The 25,250-nt window shown below is 40.0% G+C and overlaps 1 protein-coding gene across 3 annotated transcripts in view; it reads left to right on the forward strand.

The window, feature by feature from the left end:
* The window catches only part of SPECC1 (sperm antigen with calponin homology and coiled-coil domains 1), a 393,222-nt gene that overhangs the window by 54,086 nt on the left and 313,886 nt on the right, over nt 1-25,250 (forward strand). Inside the window, exon 4 of one of the 3 annotated variants that reach the window (XM_012555496.2) lies at nt 19,181-19,316. In XM_012555496.2, the coding sequence (XP_012410950.2) occupies nt 19,181-19,316 (136 nt within the window). Of the gene's footprint in view, nt 1-19,180; nt 19,317-25,250 lie in introns of those variants that run through there. The other 2 variants (XM_023731046.1, XM_023731045.1) reach the window with 2 other exon arrangements.

The following is a 25,250-nucleotide window of genomic DNA, read 5'->3' on the forward strand; positions in this document are numbered from 1 at the left end:
ATCTCTTCATTTGATGTTCTAGGGTTTCAGGATTGTTGATTCTCTGTTTGGCTTAGTTTTTCGGATCTTTGTTGTGGAGGGACGGCGTGGTGCTTCTACCTAGAGCGCCATCTTGCCGGAGTCTCGCATCAAATATTTTTGTTTTCTTCACTTATAAAATATATAAATGAGGCTAGTGCATTTTCAGTTGTACATGTGTTGTATTATGTTAGATGTGAGTATGACTTTGTAATTGTCTTTATTCAGAGATTATGTGTCTTAGTCATCTAGTGCTGCTATAACAGAAACACCACAAGTGGATGGTTTTAACAAAGAGAAGTTTATTCCCTTACAGTAAAGTAGGCTAAAAGTCCAAATTCAGGGTGTCAGCTCCAGGGGAAGGCTCTCTCTCTGTCGGCCTTCTTCTCTTCCGTGTTCCCCCGGACTAGGAGCTTCTCTGCACAGGGACCCCAGTTCAAAGGATGTGCTCTGCTCCTGGCACTGCTTTCTTGATGGTATGAGGTCCCCAATTCTCTGCTTGCTTCCTTTTCCTTTTATCTCTTCTAAGGTAAAAGGTGGTGCAGGCCACACCCTAGGGAAACTCCCTTTACATTGGATCAGGGATGTGACCTCACTAAGGGTGGTGTTACAATCCCACCCTAATCCTCTTTAACATAAAATCACAATAAAAAATGGAGGCCAACCACACAATTCTGGGAATCATGGCCTAGCCAAACTGATACACATATTTTGGGGGGAACATAATTCAATCCATGACATTATGTATGGTTTGGGGAGATTTGTACAAGTGCCAAGTTGACAGGGGGTGGACTGTGATGGTTAAGACTGTGTGTGACTTGGCTGGGCCTTGATTCTCAGTGTTTATATGTGATCACCCTCATTATGGGATCTGCTGTGAGTTGCCAGTCAGTTGAAAGGGAGTTTCCTTGGGCATGTGGCCTGCATTCAGATATAAGTGGATGTTCTGGCTCTTGCCTGCTTTGGATCCTGCAGCTGCCTCCTGTTCATCTGACCTCTGGTTCTTGGGGCTTGAGCTAGCAGCTTACCTGCCAATCTTGGGATTTGTCGATCTTCGCAACCTGCAAGCAAGAGCCCTGCTCTCCAACCTGCCAATGTTGTGATCGCCAGCCCTTGCATCTACATGAATCAGGAAAAATCTTGCAGTCTTGCCTGCCGGTATTAGGATTCATTGATCTTCACAGCCTGTGAGCAAGAGCCCGGCTTTCCCACCTGCCGATCTTGGGTTCGCCAGCCCCTGCACCTCTGTGAATCAGAAGAAGCCTCTATTCTGATCCATGGACTTGGGATGTTCCAGCCTCTACAATTGTGTTAGCCATTTCCTTGATATAAATCTCTTTGTATATATATTTATATGTCTTTACTGGTTTTGCTTCTCTAGAGAGCCTAGCCTAAGACAATTCTCTATAAAATGCCCCCTTCATGGGAAACCTGAGGTGGAAAGGGGAGTGTGCTGTCACATTATAGGGGTTGCAACTAGTGTCACTAACAATATATATATTTTTGTATGAGAAATTTACTTGAACTGTACTTTCACCTAAAGCACAATAAAAAAAGAGAGAGAGCAAGACCAAGGGTAAAATAAAAATAAAACACCCTTTAACATCCACATGTCCTCCTTACCCTGCTGTTTTCCTTCTTGGCACTTATTTCCACTGGCGCACCTACTTTTTGATTGTCTATCTCCCCACCACTAGAAGGTAAGCTGCATGAGGTCAGAGCCTCTTTTTAATTTGTTCCACAGCTCTGTCCCTGTTGTTGTTCCCATTGAATTAGCTCGAACTCATGATGACATTATGTATAACAGAACGAAATGTTGCCCAGTTCTACACTATCATCATGATCTTTGGTATGTTTGAGGCCATTTTTTTGATTATTGTGTCAACCTATCTTATTGAGGATTTTCCTCATAAGCAAGGGTTTCCAGAGTAAACAAGTCAAAGTCTCTCCATCCTTGCTTCCCATTGTATTCTTCAAAGACTGATTTGTTCTTCCTTCTCGCAGTCCATGGTGTATTCAGTTTTCTTCACCAACACCACAGTTCAAATGCATCAATTCTTCCTCTGTCGTCTTTCTTCATTATCCAGTTTTCACATGCACATGAGACAATTGGAAAGACCATGGCCTGGGTGAAGTACACCTTAGTCATCAAAATGACGTCGTTTGTTAGAAGTTTAAAGAAGTCTTTTGCAGCAGATTTGCTTAATGCAGTATGACTAAGTTCTGTCCCTATTGTTTGGAAAAATGACTGCTGCATAGTAAAAAACAAACAACAACAACAAAGAAAAAACCAGTTGCCATCGAGTTGACTCTGACCCATGGCAAACCCATATGTGTCAGAACAGAACTGTGCTCCATAGGATTTTCAATGGCTGATTTTTCAGAAGTAAATCTAAAGAACTTTCTTTTAAGGCATCTCTGGGTGAACTTCTAACCTTTTGGTTAGCAGCCAAGTGGGCACCACTCATGCACTTAGTATGTATTGAATACAAAATAAACTTATTATTCTGGGAGTGGCAGTATGATGGAATAGAAGGAATTTGGCCTTGGAGTTGATCAAACTGTCCTAAGTTGAAGATAATACCTATTTGCCATGAGGATTAAATGTGGATAAAGTGTCCTACATATATTTTTGTTTATTATTGTATTATTCTGGACTCAACCATCATTCCCATTAATTTGTTTTATTGTCTCTGACCCTAGTGGCGCAGTGTTTAAACATTCAGCTGCTAACCAAAAGATTGGCAGTTTGAATCCACCAGCCGCTCCTTGGAAACCCTATGAGGCAGTTCTACTCTATCCTGTAGGGTCACTATGAGTCGGAATCAACTTGATGGCAATGGGTTTGTTCGTTTGTTTTTAATAGTACATTTGGGGGACATATTTAATTTAGATTTTAAAATAATACATAAATTTCACTGATAACAGACCATTAGAATTTCTGAAATATATTGAAATATTTTTAAAAGTAGTGTAAAATAAAGTCTGAAGCCCAGGAATGTTTCTAAAGGATAATGCGATATTGGCCACTTCTGCCACTGACATGGAAGTGTTTTGGAAAATGTCAGGGAAAAGCAAATACTCATGTTAGAGGCTTTCCACTCTCATTTTTTATTCTTGGGGTCTCCAGGCCTAATTCTCTAGAAAAGAGTGACAGGTTTGAGAGGTGGTAGCAGAATGAGCAGTGACCATGCCTGCACATTTCTGACCCTTGTCGTGTTTCCCTGCTTTGAATTTTCTCTCATTCCCACCTATGATTGTGGTAGAGGAAAAGGAACAGAAACCCAGAGAACCGGACAGAAAGAGGAAATGATGATGGACAGAAAAGCAAGTAGATTTTTTCCTCCAACATTTTACTGTGAAAAATTGCAAGCACACAGAAAAGTTGAAAAAATTTACAGTGGACATTCATACGCTGCTACCTAGATGCTACAGTGAACATCTTGCTGTATTTACTTTCTAATAAATGGATAAATGTGGCATAGATAGATATGTTTTAGCTGGTCAAAAAATAAGAAAACTGCAACAAATTCACACAGGCGTAGCTAAATACCCCAATAAATACTGGACTGAGCTGAAGGAGCAGTGAAAGAACAAGGCAGAGACTAGGACCCCAGGAAAGGTGGATGTTACTGTTGATCTTTCTCATGTTATTGTAGCACAAGAAGGAAAAGTACCCAGCGTGCTTATAAGGCCCAGTTGTATTAGTTAGGACTCTCTTGGTTGCAAATGACAAAACACTGACTTGAGCTAGCTTAGGCAGAGAAGAAACAGATTTTAAGGATACTGAGGTTCCCATGTCACTGTGGGAAAGACAGGGGTACAAGACTGGACTTTAGAGAGGCTGGAACCAGGGACTTGACCACTTCCAGGACTCTATCTATCTCTCGTCCCTGCTTCCCTCTGCCCCTCTGCTTCTCGTCTCCTGCTGATGCCCAGTTCCCTTTAGTATGTAGTATGAGACATGGCTGCCACATGCCCACACCTCTCACAGTCCTTTGAAGACCCAACCTCTTCTTTGCTTACTTACTACATTTTTTTTTTAATCAAACAACAAGCAAGACTCTTGGAAAGGCCTCTGTTTGGCTAGGCTTGAGTCATGTATTGACTCTGGACCAATCTGCTGTGACTATGGGGTAGCTATGGCTGGGAAAGCAGAATCTGATAGTCTACACGAGTCCCTCGGTAGTGTAACGGTTAACACGTTCCACTGCCATCCAAAAGGTTGGAGGTTCAAGTCCACCCAGAGGTGCCTCAGAAGAAAGGCCTGGAGATCTATTTCCAAAATATTAGCCATTGAAAACCCTATGGAGCACAGTTCTACTGAGACACACATGGGATCTCTATGAGGTGGAGTTGACTCAACAGCAAACAACATAGTCTAGGCATGTTCTAGGAATGAGTCTCGGGAACTCAGTCAATCTTAGGTAATCATGCTTGGGGAATGTTCTAAACCTACACTGTCTAATATGGTAGCCACTGGCTGCATGTGACAATTGAACCCTTGAATGTGACTAGTCAAAATTGAGTTATGCTGTATTCATAAAATATGTACCAGATTTTGAAGAGTTAGGACCAAAAAAGAATGTAAAATATCTCATTAATGTATTTTATATTGGTTACATGTTGAAATGATAATATTTTTGATGTATTGGATTAAATAAATATGTTATTAAAATTAATTTTAATATTTCGTTTTATTTTTTAAGATGGCAATATAAAATTATAAACAATATATAAATGTCATATATGGCTCATAATTTTTAAATTACATATATGTCAATATAAAATTACATGTATGGCTCGTATTATATTTCTGTTGACAGTGCTGCTGTAAACCACTGATTCTGAAAGCGTGGTCCCCGACCAGCAGTATCAGCATCACTTGGGAACTTGTTAGAAATGCAAGCTCTTGGGCGCTACCCCAGACTTCTTCTTGTTAAGCTGCAGTTGAGTTGGCCCCTGACTCGTGGCAACTTCGTGCACAATGGACAGAAATGTTGCCTAGTCCTGCACCATCTCCATGATTGGTTATTTCATATTGGACCATTGTGATCCATAGGGTTTTCATTGGCTGATTTTCAGATCACCAGGCCTTTCTTCCTAGTCTTAGTTGAAGCTCTGCTGAAATCTGTTCCACATCATAGCAATACATAAGCTTCTACTGACACACAAGTGGTGGCTGTTCATTGGTGCATTGGTCTTGAAGCAAACACAGGCCTCCCACATGGGAGGCAGATTTTACCAGTAAACCACCAATGCCCCTATACCCCAGACCTAGAGAATCAGAAACTCTTGGTGGAAGGTAGGAGAGGGCAAACAGCAGTCTGCCTTTTAAGAAACCCTCCACATGATTCTGGTGCATGTTCAAGTTTGAGAACCACTGCTCCAACCATTAACATGTTATCTAACATCAAAGACTTGATTCTGTTATGTGTGATGATTTAGAGCTTTGAATTTTTTCCCCATCTTTGTAGAATTGAGAGGAATTTCTTAGTTACTTTAATCTGTGAACTATTTAAACTTTTTCCTTCTGTACGCTTTCACACGTGCAGGTGCTTGGCTGCTTAACTATCAGTGAAACTTCTTATTAAACATGTCAAAGCAACACTGAAGCGCATACATTCATCGGGATCTTCTATAACCAACCAAAAACCACAAGTAGCACTAAATCTGCATTCAGTGACCAGAAAACAAAGCCAAAAATGCAGCCATGAATAGAGAAAGAGCAAGAATTAGTAACTTAAACTAGTGGCTTTCTGTTTTTGATGTTGCACCCAAAAAATAGTGATACAGTAAGAGTAGCTTCGGCTGTTTGCTTTGCAGACAGGTAGGATCGGTTTTTAGGCTGTATGTCATGCTTCCTGGGAAAGCTTCTAAGCAATAAATCTTTTTCAAATGGAATAAATCCCTTGTGGTGCAGGGGACATAAAGTACTCCCTTTGAAGGCTTTGCTGCTACCCAAACTCTCCGTGGGGTGAGGAGGTGGCCCATTATTGGCTTTGTTTTATCACCCCCTGTCATGGATTGAATTGTGTCCCCCAAAAATATGTGTCAACTTGGTTAGGCCGTGATTCCCAGTACTGTGTGATTGTCCACCATTTTGTCATCTGATATGATTTTCCTGTGTTGTAAATCCTACGTCTGTGATGCTAATAAGATGGGATAGGTGGCAGTTATGTTAATGAGGCAGGACTCAATCTACAAGATTGGATTGTGCCTCAAGCCAATCTCTTTCTGAGATATAAAAGAGAGAAGTGAGCAGAGAGACAGGGGGACCTCATACCACCAAGAAAGCAGCACCAGGAGCAGAGCGCATCCTTTGGACCTGAGGTTCCTGGGCAGAGATGCTCCTAGTCCAGGAGAAGATGTATGACAAAAATCTTCCTCCGGAGCCAACAGAGAAAGCCTTCCCCTGGAGCTGACACCCTGAATTTGGACTTTAGCCTACTAGACTGTGAGAGAATAAACTTCTGTTGGTTAAAGCCATCTATTTGTGGTATTTCTGTTATAGTAGCACTAAATAACTAAGACATCTCCCATTATTTTTGTTGTTAATTGCCAGTGGGTCAGCTCCAACTTATGGTGGCCTTATGTATAACAGAACTAAATGTTGCCTGGTCTTGCACCGTCTTCTTGTCCTTATACTATCTTTGACTCCACTGTTGTGGCTATTATGTCAATACATCTCACTGAGGGTTTCCCTCATTTTTGTTGCTCTACTTTGCCAAGCATGATGTTCTCTTATAGTGATTGGTCTTTCCTGATAACATGTCCAAAACAAGGGAGTTGAAGGCTCATCATCCTTAGTTCTAGGGAACATTCTGGTTGTATTTATTCTAAGACTGATTTATTCGTTCTTCTGGCAGTCCACAGTATATTCAGTATTATTTGGCAACACCACAGTTTGAATGCATCAATTCTTCTGTCTTCCTTTTTCATTATCCAACTTTTGTATGCATATGAGGCAATTGAAAAGACCATGGCTTGAGTCAGACACACCGTATGATCACAGTCCTTAGCACATGTTATTTATCCTGTTGCCTGTAAGGGCAGTATCAGAGCTACAGAGCTGTCTCTAGTACAGAGTGGGGTCCTCAAGTCAAAGAAGAAGTAGAGCAAAAAATAAAATAAAAAACAGAAGGGGCAGAGCAAGTTGGGTGTGACTGGCAAAATGGAACTCAGAAATGGGCTTTAGAACTAGTGTTGTATATACAACTAAAATAATGATGTTTTTAAGAGCAGCTGTCATTTGTTGATCATGTTTGCTGTGCTAAGGAGTCTTATATACTTCGTTTTCGATTACTACAATACCAGGTAAAGTACATCATCTCCAGCTGCACCAGGTATGACATGGGCAGCAGGCACACCATAAAGTTTTGCTGATGATGTTGAGTGGATTTATCAGAAGAAGAGAGGCTAATGACTTGTTTAATGTTCTTTTGTGCCCTCTGGAACCCCCATTGTGTTGCCTTAATCTTTTCCTAATGCACTCTTCTCTCATCCTTGCCTTAAATTGAATTTAGCCTTTCCCAGCTAACAATATAGGTAAAGAAACCAGAGTCCAGAGAGGTGAAGTGATTACCTATGGTCACACTGCTAGTAAACAGCAGAGCCAAGATTCAAACCCAGGTAGCCCACGCCCTTGGCCATTAGACTGTCCTGCCTTACCAAAGAATATATCCTCCCAACCTTGTTCCTTGCCCTTGCCTCCCTGGGATGTGGGGGTGGGGAGTCTCCTGGCTGTGAATTGAAGAGGCTTAAATTGTTCTTCAACCCTGTGGTGTTGTGGAAATATTATAGGCCTTGGAAACACAGCCCTTAAATTCCAGCTTTGCCTCACTCATATAGTCTTGAGCAAGTTATTTAATATGTTTTCTCATGTACAACATCAAAGGGTTGTGGTTTTAATGAGACAAAAAGGACCTAGAAGATCCTACAAGGGCCTGGCACGTGGTGAGCTTTCCAGAATCGATTGTCTTCCATTTACCTGTGCTCTTAATTCTATCTCTGAACTTCGAAATAGGCTTTTCTTCCACATCTTCAAAACGAAAACTCAACTTTTTCTTAATTCTGCCACCTCTTAAGTGGATTTCTCTACTCATACCTCCTCCCAGACCTTGCTGCATCCACTTGCCCCAAGACAATCCCTCCTGCGCCTTGCTTAGGAGGGTTTCTCTCCAACAAAGAGACAAATCATTTGACTTAAAACACATTGGTGCCCTGGTTGCCAACTCAGTAAGTCCAGAGTCCTTATCATTGTGCTGAAGACAGTGGAGAGCCCACCACCCTCCCCTACCCCAGCTCTCTTTCCAGGAGGAATTGACTGTCCCCAGTTCTTGCTTGCCCCTTAGGCCACACACCTGCCACCTCAGGACTGCCTCTATGCCTGATAAAAGCCTAGTAGTCCTTTCTCTGTGAGGTCTTCTCCTGATTCTCTCGCTCTTTTCTGTGCTTTTGTGGTATATTGTTTTTCTGCCAGTTCAGCACTATACAGAATATATTATGATAGTTGTATAGGAATCTTCTCCTTTGTTGTTGTTAACTCTTGAGAGAGCAGGGACTGCTTGATGGGTTTTGACACTCATACTCTATGCAAAGTACGCATGTGGGCTCTGCATACTAAGTACATATGCCCAGCTTGCAGGAGGCTTTCAGTAAATGTTTAACTGAATTACAGCAATTCAGAATGGTAGGGTGCAGAACCAGAGAAATTACAGGCCCAACCAAACCAGGTTCTGGCACAGGGAGGAGAAGGTGAAAGGGTGTCTTTTGTGCTCCTCCTTATGCCGTTTTCCCTCTCTCTCTCACTTGTACACCACCGCCCAGGGCTCCCCACGACCCGAAATCCAAAGTTACTTCCCCTGCTTCCCCTGCCCACCTCTTCCTGGCACTCAGACCTATGGCAGGAGATACACTTCAGTGTTAGGTCAAAGTCAGTCAGATTACATGAGATCTGAAAGACTGTTCAATGGCTGAAATCCCCTTGAAGTGGGGGATATTTAGAATTTTAATAGCAGTTGATGTTTAAGATATCCTCCACATTTCAAAAGACTCTTTAAGTATGGAGGAGATGATATGAGGGGAAGAAGGAGAGCAAAGGATGGGGGAAAAAAGGGAGTTTTCCCCAGAGCCGCCTGTATCCCCGGAGCTGCCTGTATTATATTCTTTTAGTTGTGAAATGTTGCTTTATCTAGACCCCAGGTTACTATGGCATTTCCATGTTTGTCTGTGGTATGAATTTAAAGTCAGCTTCAGGATTGTCAAAATTCATTGAGTTTGCAACAAAGATTACATTCAGTTGGTTACTACATTATTTGACATTTACTGTGGGCCCGCAGCAAAGCAAGGTTTCTGATTTAAGGAGTGTTAAGAAGCAGCCACCAAAAAAAAAAAAAAAAATGAACCCATTGCTATTGAGCCAACTCCGACTCATAGCTACCCTATAGGACAGAGTAGAACTGTCCCATGGGGTTTCCAAGGCTGTAACTAAATCTTTATGGAAGCAGACTTCCACATCTTTCTCCCACACAGAGGGGCTGGTGGGTTCAAACCGTCAACCTTTTGGTTAGTAGCCAAGTGCTTTAACCACTGCACCATCAGCACTCCTCAAGAAACAGCCACAGTGGTAGTAAACTGCTACCGACAAGGAGTACAGTCTCAGTCTAGGATCATGAAGATGTCGGCACATTCCTCTGACAATTAAAAAGCCCAGAGAGGTTGGGTATTTTTATGTTCTCCAGTATTTGTGCTAAGAGCAAATGGTTTACATTTGTAAAAATAACCTTGATCAACAAATTCTTTAAGCCTAAATAAGTATTTAAAATCTAATATAAAAATTAGAATGTATGAAGTGAGAAGTATCTTTGGTGATTTATTTTGTAGATGAGGAAACTGAGTTCCTATATAATAACTTGCCCAGGGCCACATGGCTAGCCAGTCACCTCATTACTTTTTATTTTATTTTATTGTACTTTAAGTGAAAGTTTACAATTCAAGTTAGTCTCTCATACAAAAATTTATACATACATTGTTATGTGACCCTAGTTGCTCTCCCCATACTGTGACAGCACACTCCTCCTTTCCACCGGATTTCCCATGTCCATTCAACCAGCTCCTGACGCTCTTTGCCTTCTCATCTCACCTCTGGACAGGCGCTGCCCATTTAGTCTCACGTACCTACTTGAGCTAAGAAGCACACTTTTCCTGAGCATCATTTTGTGCCCCATAGTCCAGTCTAATCTTTGTCTAAAGTGTTGGCCTTGGAAATGGTTTTAGCTTTGGGCTAACAGAGAGTCCAGAGGCCATGTCTTCCAGGGTTCCTCCAGTCTCAATCAAACCATTAAGTCTGATCTTTTTACTAGAATTTGAGTTCTGCAACCCACTTTTCTCCTGCTCCGTCAGGGACTGTCTGTGGTATTCCCTGTCAGGGCGGTCATTGGTGTTAGCCGGGCACTATCTAGTTCTTCTGGTCTCAGGTTGATGGAGTCTCTGGTTTATGTGGCCCTTTCTGTCTCTTGGGCTGATACTTTCCCTGTGTTTTTGGTGTTCTTCATTCTGCTTTACTCGAGATGGGTTGGGACCAACTGATGTATCTTAGATGGCCACTCTCTAGTTTTTAAGACCCCAGACGCCACTCACCAAAGTAGGATGCGGAACATTTTCTTAATAAACTTTGTTATGCCAATTGACCTAAATGTCCCCTGAAAGCATGGTCCCCATACCCCTACCCCTGCTTCTCTGTCCTTCGAAGTGTTTGCTTGTATTCAGGAAACTTCTTAGCTTTGGTTTAGTCCAGTTGTGCTGACTTACCTCATAGTGTGTGCTGTCCTTCCCGTCACCTAAGATAATTCTTATCTACTATCTAGTTAGTGAATACCCACTCCCTCCCTCCCCACCCTTGTAACCATCAAAGAATGTTTTCTTCTGTGTTTAAACCTTTTCGTGAGTTCTTGTAATAGTGGTCTTATATTTGTCCTTTTGTGAGTGACTAAATTTCACTCAGCATAATGCCTTCCAGATTCCTCCATGTTATGTTTCATGGATTCATTATTGTTCTTTATCATTGCATAGTATTCCATTGTGTGAATATACCATAATTTATCCGTTCGTCCTTTGATGAGCTGTTTCCATCTTCTTGCTATTGTGAACAGTGCTGCAATGGACATGGTTGTGTATATATCTATTCATGTGATATCTCTTACTTCTCTAGGATATATTCCAAGGAGTGGGATTGCTGAATTGTATGGTACTTCTATTTGTAGCTTTTTAAGGAAGCACCAAATCAATTTCCAAAGTGGTTGTACCATTTTACATTCCCACAAACAGTGTATAAGTGTTCCAGTTTCTCCACAACCTCTCCAACATTTATTATTTTGGGTTTTTTTTGGATTAATGCTACCCTTGTTGGGGTGAGACGATATCTCATTGTAGTTTTGATTTGCATTTCTCTAATGGCTAATGATCGTGAGCATTTCCTCATGTGTCTGTTAGCCACCTGAATGTCTTCTTTGGCAAAGTGCCTGTTCGTATTCTTTGCCCATTTTTTCATTGGGTTATTTGTTTTTTTGTTGTTGAGATTTTGCAGTATCTTATAGATTTTAGAGATTAGACACTGATCAGATTTGTTGTAGCCAAAAATTTTTTCCTACTCTGTAGGTTGTCTTTTTACTCTTTTGGTTAAGCCTTTTGATGAGCATAAGTGTTTGACTTTTAGGAGCTCCCAGTTAATCTAGTTTCTCTTCTGGTGTTCGTGCATTGTTATTTATGGTTCGTATTTTGTTTATGCCATGTATTAGGACTCCTAGCGTTGTCCCTACTTTTTCTTCCATGATCTTTTTTAATTTTATATTTAGGTCTTTGATCCATTTTGAGTTAGTTTTTGTGCATGGTGTGAGGTAAGGGTCTTGTTTCATTTTTTTTGCAAATGGATATCCAGTTATGCCAGCACCATTTGTTAAAGAGACTATCTTTTCCCCAATTAACAGACTTCAGGCTTTTGTCAAATATCAGCTACTTATAGGTGGATTCGTTTACATCTGGATTCTCAATTTTGTTCCATTGGTCTATGTATCTGTTGTTGTACCAGTACCAGGCTGTTCTGACTGCTGTGGCAGCCATTCACCTCATTTCTAACACCTCATAATACTTTATGCTTTAGTTCCAAATTGTTGTTTATAAATACAAAGATGCTTCTGTTGCTACCAGCCTGGGTGCCATCATGGAGGGGGCACTAGTTAAACTTTCAGACAGCAAAATTATTAGCCTCAGGCTGAGCTCCCAACAGTTGTAATTGTAACAATAATTTTAATAATAAAAGCCAACATTTATGTTCTTAATTAAGTACGCAACCCTAGAGATACAAATGTTTTCTCCATTTTGAAATGTAGGTCATATAGTTCACATGGGTCATAGAGGTGGAGGCAGGGTTCTGTCCCTGGCAGTCTGTCTCTAGGGCACATGTGCACACCCTTAACCATTGCTTTGTGTTGCCTCCCGTGTAATTGCTGGAAACCTTGTTGTTGCTATTAGTTGCTATTGAGTCAGCTCTGACTCATAGTGACCCTATGCCCAGCAGAATGAAACGTTACCTGGTCCTGTGCTGTCTTTATGACCGTCAATATATTTCAATCCATTGTTGCAACCATTGTGCAGTCCATCTCAGTGAGGGTTTCCCTCACCTTCACTGGCCCTCCACTTTACCAATCATGATGTCCTTCTCCAGTGATGTGTCCTCCTGTTGATGCTTCCAAAGTAAGTGAGTCACTCTCAGACAATATTCTGTGATCCATAGGGTTTTCATTGGCTAATTTTTGGAAATAGATCACCAGGCCTTTCTTCCTAGTCTGTCATAGTCTGGAAGCTCTGTTAAAACCTGTCCACCATGGGTGACCCTACTGATATTCGAAGTATCTGTGGCATAGCTTCCAGCATCACAGCAACACACAAGCCACCATAGTATGATAAACTTGTATGGCAGACGGGTGGTGGCCTGGACACCTAGTATATATAAATCTCATTTTCTAAGTCCTCTTTTGCATCCCCCACTCTTTTTTCACCCCTGCGAACAAAAACAAACTCAAAGTTACAGCATTTGCTGACCGCTAAATCCACATGGAGACTTTCCAGCCCTGAGCCTGAGAGCCACACTGCTGGCACCGGGGCTACGTGGGCATTCTTCCTGGTTCCTGCTCCTGCTGTCACCACCATTGCTATTCTTACCATCACTGGCGCCACCTTTGTTTCTGTACAAGGTCATGCAGTCTCTTACTGTGCCCCAAAGATGAATCTTGCCACTGCTTGCCAACTGCTTCTGTCCCATTGCCTCCACATGTCTTTTCACCAAGACCTCAAGTCTCCAGCAACCAACCTGTTATAGAAGGTGGAGGAGGAAAGCTATACTCCATGCCACCATGCCCGGGTGGTGGGTGAGGGTAGAGACTTTGGTGGGATTTTGAGAGGCAGTTTCATTTTTCGCCTCAGTGGAAGTGCTGACATTTGTTGGACTCCCCATGCTGATTTTGTAGATTTAGCCCTTGCTTTGTGGGCTTCTTGATATAGATTTGATAATTTTGTACTTCTTCGTGTCCAACTTACTGATTTTAGTAATGTCAGTGAATCAGGAAAGCAGAACCAAGTGTATATCATTTGCATTACTGCATTAAGAATTCCCTTAACTACCCCTAAAACTGTGGCCCCTGGACGCTCTGTTAACCCAGAACTGAAACCATTTCCAAAGCCCACTCTTCAGACAAAGATTAGACAGGACTATAAAACAAAAAATAATCCACGTGAAGAAAGTGCTTCTTAGTTCAATCAGATGTACGAGATCAAATAGGCAGCTTCAGTCCGAAAGCAGAATGAGAAGGCAGGAAGGGACAGGAACTGATCGAATGGACACAGGGAAACCAGGGTGGAAAGGGGGAGTGTGCTGTCACATTGTGGGGATTGCAACCAATGTCAAAAAGAAAAAAAAGAATTCCCTCGACTGCAGTGAGTTCCGTTTTTCGACCTAGAGGCATTGTCTAGAGAATTTTCAAAGTCTAAACTCAGAATTGATTTTCCTCTGGGGACCAGAGAAGCACCTGGGCCTGCTTCTAGGCAGAGTGAATAATTTTTTTGTATTGAGAAGAAGTTGCTAGCATCATGAACTATTGTCATTTACTGTAAACACATATACTGTGATCTGATGGATAGTTTGAGAGGTTGGAGAGCTAGGATTAGGGACTCTTTTTACTCTTAGAGGGAAGGTGAAAAGATCATAGAGTCCCTAAAGAAGTGCCTTGTTTTATCGACTACATAAAGGCATTCAACTGTGTGGATCATAACAAATTATGGATAACATTACAAAGAATGGGAATTCCAGAACACTTAATTGTGTTCATATGAAACCTGTCCATAGATCAGGAGACAGTTGTTTGAACAGAACAAGGGGATACTGCATGGTTTAAAGTCAGGAAAGGTGGGCATCAGGGTTGTATCCTTTCACCATACCTACTCAATCTGTATGCTGAGCAAATAATCCAAGAAGCTGGACTATACGAAGAAGAACGGAGCATCAGGATTAGAGGAAGACTCATTAACAACCTTCATTATGCAGATGACACAACCTTGCTTGCTGAAAGTGAAGAGGACTTGAAGGACTTACTGATGAAGATCAAAGACCACAGCCTTCAGTATGGATTGCACCTGCAGATAAAGAAGACAAAAATCCTCACAACTGGACCAATAAGCAACGTTATGATAAACGGAGAAAAGATTGAAGTTGTCAAGGATTTTATTTTACTTGAATCCACAATCAACACCCATGGAAGCAGCAGTCAAGAAAGCAAACGACCCATTGCATTGGGAAAATCTGCTGCGAAAGACCTCTTTAAGGTCTTGAAAAGCAAAGATGTCACCTTGAAAACTAAAGTGCACCTTACCCAAGCCATGGTGTTCTCAGTCACCTCATATGTATACGAAAGCTGGACAGTGAATAAGGAAGACTGAAAGAATTGATGCCTTTGAATTGTGGTATTGGTGAAGAATATTGAATATACCAGGGACTGCCAAAAAAACAAACAAATCTGTCTTAGAAGATGTACAACCAGAATGCTCCTTAGAAGCAAAAATGGCAAGACTACATCTCACAAACTTTGGACATGTTGTCAGGAGGGACCAGTCCCTGGAGAAGGATATCATGCTTGATAAAGTGGAGGGTCAGCGAAAAAGAGGAAGACCTTCAATGACATGGATTGACACAGTGGCTGCAAAAATGGGCTCAAGCATAATGATTGTGAGGATGGCGCAGGACCAGGCAGTGTTTTGTTCTGTTGTTCATAGGGTCGCTGTGAATCAGAACCGACTCGGTGGCACCTAACAACAACAACGATAAACAGAGACAAAATTGAAGTTGTCTAAGAATTTCATTCTGTTTGGATCAACAATTAACGCCTGTGGAAGCAGCAGTCAAGAAATCAAACAACGTATATTGCGTTGGGAAAATCTGCTGCACAAAACCTCTTTAAAGTATTAAAAAGCAAAGATGTCATTTTGAGGACTAAGGTGTGCCTGACACAAGCTGTGGTGTTTTCAGTAACCTCATATGCATCCGAAAGCTGGACAGTGAATAAGGAAGACAGAAGAATTGAGGCCTTTGAATTATGGTGTTGGCAAATAATATACCATGGACTTCCAGAAGAATGAACAAATCTATCTTGGAAGACGTACAGCGAGAGTGCTCCTTAGAGTTGAGAATGGCAAGACTTCGTCTCATGTACTTTGGACGTTTATCAGGAGGGACCAGTCCCTGGAGAAGGACATCATGCTTTGTAAAGTAGAGGGTCAGTGAAAAAGAGGAAGACCCTCAACAAGATGGATTGACACAGTGGCTGCAACAATGGGCTCAAGCACAGCAAGGATTGTGGGGATGTCACAGGATCAGGCAGCGTTTCATTCTCTTGAGCGTGGGGTCGCTAAGTCGGAACCGACTCGACGGCACCTAACAACAGCGATTGCATTGGGCAAATTCTGCTGTAAAAGATCTCTTTAACATCTTAAAAAGCAAAGCTGTCACTTTGAGGACTAAGGTGCACCTGACCCACACCATGGTGTTTTCAACAGCACCAATCCTCTAGTACTAGTCTTCTTTGGCAATATTCTTTAAGGAAGATTTAAAATGGCTGAGAGAATTTATTTGCAGTTTTTCTCATTAACCCTGAATGTAATTTGTCTGGACCAGGAGATGTGAATTCATTTAGGAGTTAGACTTCAGTAAAAAGCCAGTTGCCATTGAATAGACCCTCACTCATGGTGACCCTATGTGTGTTAGAGTAGAACTGTGCTCCATAGGGTTTTCAGTGGCTGATTTTTAGAAGCAGATCACCAGCCTTTTTCTTCTTAGGCTCCTCTGGTGGACTCAAACCTCCAATCTTTCCGTTAGCAGCCAAGGAAGTTAGCTGTTTGCACCACTCAGGGACTCCTAGGCTTCAGTACCTCTCAACAAATGTTTGTTCTACCCTTTTCATGACAAGGAGGGAAGCATAAGAGGAGTGGAGGGGTTCTGCTTTCTTTCTGTCATCCATTAACAGTGTTCTTCTGGCCTCTGAGTAGTCTGCTTCTTTCTTTCTTTTTGTTGTTTTTTTTTTTTTTCTTTATTGTGCTTTAGGTGAAAGTTTACAACTCAAGTTAATTTCTCATTCAAAAATTTATACACATTTTGTTTTGTGACATTGGTTGCAATCCCCGCAATGTGACAGCACACTCCCCTTTCCACCCTGGGTTCCCTGTGTCCATTCATCTAGTTCCTGCCCCTTCCTGCCCTCTCCTCTTGCTTTTGGACTGGAGCTACCCATTTGGTCTAGTATATTTGATTGAACTAACAAGCATGTTCCTCATGTGTGTTATTTTTTGTTTTATAGCCTGTCTAATCTTTGTCTGAAAAGTGGGCTTCAGGAGTGGTCCCAGTTCTCAGTTAGGACTGCATCTAGAGGCCATAGTTTTGGGGGTTCCTCAAGTCTCTATTAGACCATAAGTCTGGTCTTTTTATGTGAATTTGAATTCTGTTCTATCTTTTTCTCCTGCTCTGTCCGGGACTTTCTGTTGTAATCCCTGTCAGGGCAGTCATTGGTGGTAGCCGGGCACCATCTAGTTCTTCTGGTCTCAGGCTGGTGGAATCTCTGGTTCATGTGGTCCTTTAGTCCTTTGGGCTAATATTTTCCTTGTGTCTTTAGTTTTTTTCATTCTCCTTTGCTGCAGGTAGGATGGGACCAACAGATGTATATTAGATGGCTGCTGGCACACTTTTAAGACCCCAGACGCTACTCACCAAAGTGAGATGTAGAACATTTTCTTTATAAACTATGTTATGCCAGTTGACCTAGATGTCCCCCGAGACTATGGGCCCTAGGCCCTAGCCCCAGCTACTCAGTCCCTCAAAGTTTTTGGATGTGTCTAGGACACTCCTATGTTTTTGCTTTGGTCCAGTTGTGGTGACTTCCTCTATATTGTGTGTTGTCCTTCCCTTCACCGAAGTTGACGCTTGTCTACTATCTAGTTAGTGATTTCCCCTCCTCCTCCCTCCCCACCCTTGTAACCATCAAATAAAGCTTTTTTCTGTATGTAAACCTTTTCTTGAGTTCCTGTAATAATAATGATCTCATACAATGTTTGTCCTTTTGTGACTGACTGACTTATTTCACTAAGCATAATGCCCTCCAGATTCATCCATGTTGTGAGATGTTTTGAGGATTTATCATTGTTCTTTATTGTTGCATAGTATTCCACTGTGTATATGTACCATAATTTATCTGTTCATCTGTTGATGGGCATTTAGGTTGTTTCCATCTTTTTGCTGTTGTGAACAGTGCTACAGTGAACATGGGTGTGCATATGTCTATTCGTGTGACAGTTCTTATTTCTCTGGGATATATTCCTAGGAGTGGGATTACTGGATCTCAGTGGTACTTCTATTTCTAGCTTTTTAAGGAAGCACCATATCGTTTTCCAAAGTGATTGTACCATTTTGCATTCCTACCCGCGGTACATAAGAGTTCCAGTCTCCCCACAGCCTCTCCAACATTCTTTCTGCTTCTTTCTTACCCTTTGAATATTTTATCTACATGAGATAGTATACAGAGAACACAGTGTTGGACACATGGTAGATGTTCAGATTAAGTTTGTTTCTCTTTTCTCTTCTCCCACCAGACACCTATTTTTAATTTATGTTTGTTGTCCTTGGATTTTTTTGTGCATTGACACAGCTTGCCTTTTATGTGTCTCACAATTATTTTGTTATCAGCTTCCATTCTTTTTTTTCCCACAAGGAAAGCAGATGGTTTTACTCATTATTTGAAGGGTGGTATGATGGGTAACATTCATCCATAATCTTATACTGTTCTCTGAAGTAGTAATGAAGATCATCCTGTGACCTGTAAGTGATGCTAACAGATTCATCTAGCTTTGTGAGTTTTTCTGTTTTGTTTTTACTTCACACTATAGTGCTACTCTTGGAGTCCCTGGGTGGTGCAAATGTTTAATGCATTTGTCTGCTAACCAGAAGTTTACAAGTTGGAGTCCACCCAGAAAGCCCAGGAAGAAAAGCCTGGTGTTCTGTTTCCTAAAACTCAACCATTGCAAACTCTATGGCTCACAGTACTACTCAGACACACATGGGATCACCATAAGTAAGAGCTGACCCAACAGCAGCTGGTTTATAGTGCTACTCAAAGTGCTATTACTTTATCTTAACTGCTGGGTAAATGTTGTTATTGTTAGCTGCCTCCAAGTCAGCCCCCAACTCATGGTGAATCCATGTACAACAGAATGAAAAGCCTACAGATCAGACCATTTTGATACATCGGGTTTTCCTGACTGATTTTCAGAAGTAGATCACCCCAGGCCTTTCATCCTGGTCTGTCTTAGTTTGAAAGCTACATTGAAAACTATTCAGCATCATAGCAACACACAAGTCTCCACAACAGATGGGTGCTGGCTGTGCATGAGGTTCATTGGCTGGGAATTGAACCCCGGTCTCTTGTATGGAAGGCAAGAATCTACCAGTGACCCAACAATACCTCATGCTGGGCACATAGTCCTGCTTCAGTGCTTTGTGGATTTATAGTACTCCTTACTGAAAGCATTTCTCTTCATCCCCTCTCTTTCCTTGCTACCTCTATCTTAGCTCAAGAGGGCCAGTAGTGAGGACACACTCAACAAACCAGGAAACACTGCCATATCAGGAGCTGTTCGACTGAAAAAGACCATGACATCCGGAGCCATCAGTGAGCTGGCTGAGAGCCGTCTGAGGAGTAATCCAGGTAGGAGGGGCTCAGGCAGTCCCTTTACTTCAAGTGATTCATTCACCCATTGCCCCATCAGATATTTACTGAGTACCTACTCTGCCAGGAGCTATTTCAGGCAGACAATGTCCCTGCCCACCAGGAGTTTACTTCTAGTGGAGACGGATGGGAAACCAAAAGGTAATGGTGAGGGTCATGGTTCTCTCTGTTAACTGTCCATTTGTTACTATGTGTGTGTGAAATCCTGCTGAGATCCAAGCGAGGTGGTATGTGCTCTGACATTATCTCGGAGAGAAATGCAGTAGATGAATGTGTGAACTCTGCCAATCTCTGGCAAAGGTGAGTGCACATTACTTGCCATGAATCCTGTGGAAACTGGGAAGGCTTCCCCTCTCCCAGCAGCAGTGACAGAGTGAAGGCTACTTAGAGTTGCTTCAAGGGTACTGGTAGCTGCAGTCTGTGAACTTTCTCAATGTTGCTAGTTTTTTGAGAATCAGCAAAGATTTGTTCTAGCCATTATATTTGAGTTTAGAGCATGGGAAACATAAAATATCAAAGAATTTATTTAATTTTCTTTTTGAGTTCATAGATAAGAAAATTAAGCTTTTCATGATCTAACTCTTATAATGAAGCTGTCAGTGTATTGCTAAATTGTCTAGGATGGGAAAATAGCCCAAATATATCATTATTAATTTATAGTAGATGTTGAAGTATAGTATACTTATGATTTTCTATTCTTTATATAAAACATCATGTTCCAGACTAGCTTTCCAAAAGTATATTTTAACTTTTTCAGTTTTCAAAAAATTGAAACTGTGAAGATTACATGTGGCTTTTTAAAAAATATTGTGTTTTTGGTGAAAGTTTACACTGCAAATTAGCTTCTCATTTAACAATTCAGTGACATCGGTTACATTTTTCACAGTATATCAGCATTTTCATTATTTCCATTCTGGTTGTTCTGTTTCTGTTAATCTAGCTTCCTGCCCCTACTTACCTTCTCATCTTTGGTCAAGGGTAAATGTTTACTATTTGGTTTCATTTAGATGATTATTTAGAGGAGCACAGTACTCACAGGTGATATTAGTTTATGGAGCAGTCTGTCATTTCGCTGGAAGGTGACCTCTGGGAGTGGTTTGAGTTCCAAGTTTAAAGGGTATTCCAAGGCAATAGTCTTGGGGGTTCATCTGGTCTCTACCGGTCCAGTAAATCTGGCGTTTTTTTTAGGAATTTGAGTTTTGTTCTACATTTTTCTTCCATTCTATCCAGGACCGTCTATTGAGTCACCAGTCAGAATGGTGTGTAGTGGTAGCCAGGTACCATCTAGTTCTTCTGGTCTCAAGATAGGTAAGGCCGTTGTTTGTATAGACTGTTAGTTCTGTAGACTAGTTTCTTCTTTGAATCTTTGGTTTCCTTCTTTCTCTTTTGTTTCAGATGAGTAGAGACCATAGTTGTATCTTAGATGGCCACTTGCAAGCTTTTAAGGCCCCAGATGCTACTCACCAAACTAGGATGTAGAACATGGTCTTCATGGACTATATTGTGCCAGTTGACCAAGTTGTATGGCTTTTTTAAGGTATAGGAAGAAAGACTTTGTGTTTCCATAGAATGGTTTTACTATTTTAAAGAGTGATTTTATACTAGACACACATACTATTTGGTTTAAAAAATAAATAAAGAATAAAAATACAAATTATTTTTATCAAGGCAGCTTACAACTGATTCCAAAAGTTTACAAAGCATTTAAAAATAACATACAAATCTCACTCTTAAATATTAATGCAAAAATACTAGATCAAAATATTAGCAAACAAAATCCAATGATAAATTAAAAGAATAATGTTTGTCATTACCAAGTGGATTTATGCCAGCAAGGCAAGAATGGTTTAATATTAGGAGATCTAGTAATTTAATCTACCATACAATATTAATAAGTCAAAGAAGTAAAACCATATGGTCATCTCAATAGCTATGGAAAAAGCATTTGAAAAAATCAGTAACTGATTTAAAAACAAACTCTTAGTAGACTATAAGCATATAGGTACTTATTTGATGATATAAAATACATGTATCTCAAATCAAAAACCAGCATTATGCTTAATGGTAAAATTCCAGAAGCATTCCTATTAAAATCAAGAATGATTCATGGTTACCTACTGTCATTTAAATTTTTCTGTAGGCATTAACCAAGGCAGTGAGACAGGAGACCTACAGAAGTGTATGGATATTAGAAATGAGGAAACAAAATGATGATTTTATGCAGATAATTACATTGTATGCTTAGAATTTCCTGAAATTATATCATTAGAAAAAACTTAGGATGTCCTAAAGATCTATTAGGTATAATAAAAGTTCAGTGTGTAGCTGGTTGTAGCACATAAAATACCAATAGCTTTCTTATCACTGAATAGTTAGAAAAGACAATGTAAGAAAAGTCCCTATTTATAAAGAAACAAAAAAGGTAAAAAAAAAAAAAAAAAAAAAGGGAATAAACAGAATAGTAAATGTGGACGATGTTTAAGATATCAGCAGATGTACAAGTGTTTAAGAGTAAATTCTTAAAACTCTATTGAAGCACATAAAAGAAGACATAGATAAATGTACATGATTCTTCAGTAGGAAGATTAAATATAATTAGATGTCTAAATTATTCTGTGAATTTATTTTCATCCCAAGTTAAATATCAGTGGGTACTTGGGAGTGGAACCACAATTGGCATGTCTGGAGGCATTGTTGGTTGTCACGGGTGCAGGAGTGGGGAAGGCGCCACTGGCATCTAGCGGGCAGAGACCAGGAGTGTTGCTGAACATCCTACAATGCCCAGGACTGCCCCCACAACAAAGAATTATATCTTGTTCAAAATGTCAGTAGTGCTGCTGTTGAGAAACCCTGATCTAGAAGAATAAATATTTTATAATAACCAGGAAAATTCTGAAAAACAGTAATTAGGGGACTACTAGCTTTAAGCATCTTAGAACTGAAGAGGAAAAAGGCAGCTCAATGGAACAGAATACACAGGGGTTTTAGTATAGATAGGGTAAACAAAGCATTTTATATCAAGATTGATAATGGTTCACTCAACAATAACAACTGATTCTTCTGTAGAGGAAAATAAAGCTGGATCCATATCTCATTTTTTTTATCAAAATAAATTCAAAGTGGATTAAATATTTAAATATGAAACCATAAAATTACTGAGAGAAACCACTGGAGAATTAATTTGTAGTCTTGGCCTCGAAAAAGTCTTTTCTGAGTAGGAACAAAACACAGAAGCCATAAAGGAAAAGATGTAAAATGTAATTATAGAAATATAAAAATACTACTTTTCAAAAAGAGAATATTTTTTACAATACGTATAACAAAGGGCCTATTTACACAGAGAGTCTACAAATCAATAAGAAAAAGCATGCAATATAAAAATGAGTAGTTCACATAAAAGGAAATACAGATAACCAATAGAAAATGCTCAGTCTTACTTGTAATTAAAGAAATGCAAATCAAAACAATAATTACAATAATTATATCCCTTAGGGGATACACTGTTTCCCCTAAGAGGTTAGCAAAAATTTAAAAAGTTAATAATTTCAGGTATTATTACGGGTACAAGGAGACAACACACCATATATAGTTGGTGGGATTATATATTGATGCACAAGGACAGTATGGTAATATCTAAATTTAAATGTGTATAACCTTTGACCAAGCATTTCTACTGCTATCATTTAACATGACAGAGATACTTGAAAAGAGATGCCAGTATATAGGGACAAAATATGTAATTACAACATTATTTATAATAGCAAAATACTGGAAAAAAACTAAATTTGTTTGAGTACAGGACTGGTTAAATTATGATATTTTGGCACAAAAAAATAGTATGCAGGCATGAAAGTGGACACAGTAGGCTTGTATCACTGATAGGGAAAGATCTCCAAAATACATTACTAAGTAGAGAAAAGTATGATGTAGACAGTATGATTTCATTTGTTTTAATTTTTAAAAACTCATGTTAATTTATTTTTTTTAATTATAACTTTTTTTCTAGAAGGATGTAAGCATGGTTATCTTTGAGGAGAGTTACCAGAATTGAAAGGTTGTGGGAAAGAGACTTCATTTTTTGTCTTTCTGCACTGTTTGAAATTTTTAACATGTGCATATATTTCTTTAAAAAATTGAAACAGGGTAAATACAAATCATAATCTAAACTGTTTTTTAACCAAATCCTTCCTCTTCTGCTTTCTTTTTGTGGTGTTTCTTAAGCATTTATTGGCGAATTCTTTGACTGCTTTCTCACAGCATGTGCTCCCTTTGATTAAAATTCTAGTGAAAGATCTCAGTGCCATATTGGCTCCTAATATAGGCAAGTTTCTACACCCCATAGGGTATTCACTTCCTTATTTGTCAAATGAAAGAAATAACCACACACCTACTATACATTGATGTTGTTAGGACAGAGATCTGTGAAGCTTTTGTAAACTACAACGTACTATTGGAATGTTTGTTGTTGTTGTTAGGTGCCATTGAGTTGGTTCCAACTCATAGCGACCCTATGTACAACAGAATGAAATACTGCCCAGTCCTGCGCCATCCTCACAATCCCTGCTATGCTTGAGCCTATTGCTGCAGCCACTGTGTCAATCCATCTCGTTGAGGGTTTTCCTCTTTTACACTGAACCTCTACTTTACCAACTGTGATATCCTTCTCCAGGGACTGATCCCCCCTGATGACATGTCCAAAGTACATGAAACGAAGTCTCGCCATCCTCCTTTCTGAAGAGCATTCTGGCTGTACTTCTTCCAAAACATATTTATTCATTCTTCTGGTAGTCTATGGTATATTCAGTCTTTTTTGCCAGCATCGTAATTCAGAGGCATCCATTCTTCTTTGGTCGTCTTCTTCATTGTCCAGTTTTCACATGCATATGAGGCGACTGAAAATACTGTGGCTTGGTTTAGGTGTACTTTAGTCCTCAAAGTGACATCTTTACTTTTTAACACTTTAAAGAGGTCTTTTGCAGCAGATTTGCCCAGTGCAATATGTCATTTGATTTCCAGACTGCTGCTTTCATGGATGTTGATTGTGGATCCAAGTAAAATGAAATCCTTGACAACTTCACTCTTTTCTCCATTCATCATGATGTTGCTTATTGGTCCATTTGTGTGGACTTTTGTTTTCTTTGTGTTGAAGTGTAATCCATACTGAAAGCTGTAGTCTTTGATTTTCGTAAGTAAGTGCTTCAAGTCCTCTTCACTTTCAGCAAGCAAAGTTGTGTCATCTGCATATTGCGGGTTGTTAATGAGTCTTCCTTCGATCCTGATGCTGCATTCTTCTTCATATAGTCCAGCTTCTTGGATTATCTGCTCAGCATACAGATTGAATATGTATGGTGAAAGGATACAGCCCCGACACACACCTTCCTGATTTTAGACCATGCAACATGCTATTGGAATGTAAGAGGTAGTTATTATTTCCATTGTTATTGTTAAAATTCAGTTTGCCAGCTCCCTTACTTTAATGAAATTATGTTCTTTTAATTCATAGAATTGAATCAGAAAATTATATTTTATCTCTGGAGCTTTTATTTTTAAAATGTAGGTAGTCCTCAACATTTTTCTGTTCAGTTTTTGGGTAGCTTTATTTTATTTTATTTTTTTTAGTACATTTCTATGCTATCCTCCACTGCCTCATTAATGATGTGCATTAATAATGGCTTGTCTCATTACTCAAGAAGAAGAACAAAGTGGGGGGCCTCACACTACCTGATTTTAGAACCTATTATACGGCCACAGTAGTCAAAACAGCCTGGTACTGGTACAACAACAGATACATACACCAATGTAACAAAATTGAGAATCCAGACATAAATTCATCCACCTATGAGCAGCTGATATTTGACAAAGGCCCAATGTCCGTTAATTGGGGAAAAGACAGTCTCTTTAACAAATGGTGCT

This window comes from Trichechus manatus, unplaced genomic scaffold, assembly GCF_000243295.1.
Source record: "Trichechus manatus latirostris isolate Lorelei unplaced genomic scaffold, TriManLat1.0 scaffold00040, whole genome shotgun sequence".
Classification (NCBI taxonomy): domain Eukaryota; kingdom Metazoa; phylum Chordata; class Mammalia; order Sirenia; family Trichechidae; genus Trichechus; species Trichechus manatus.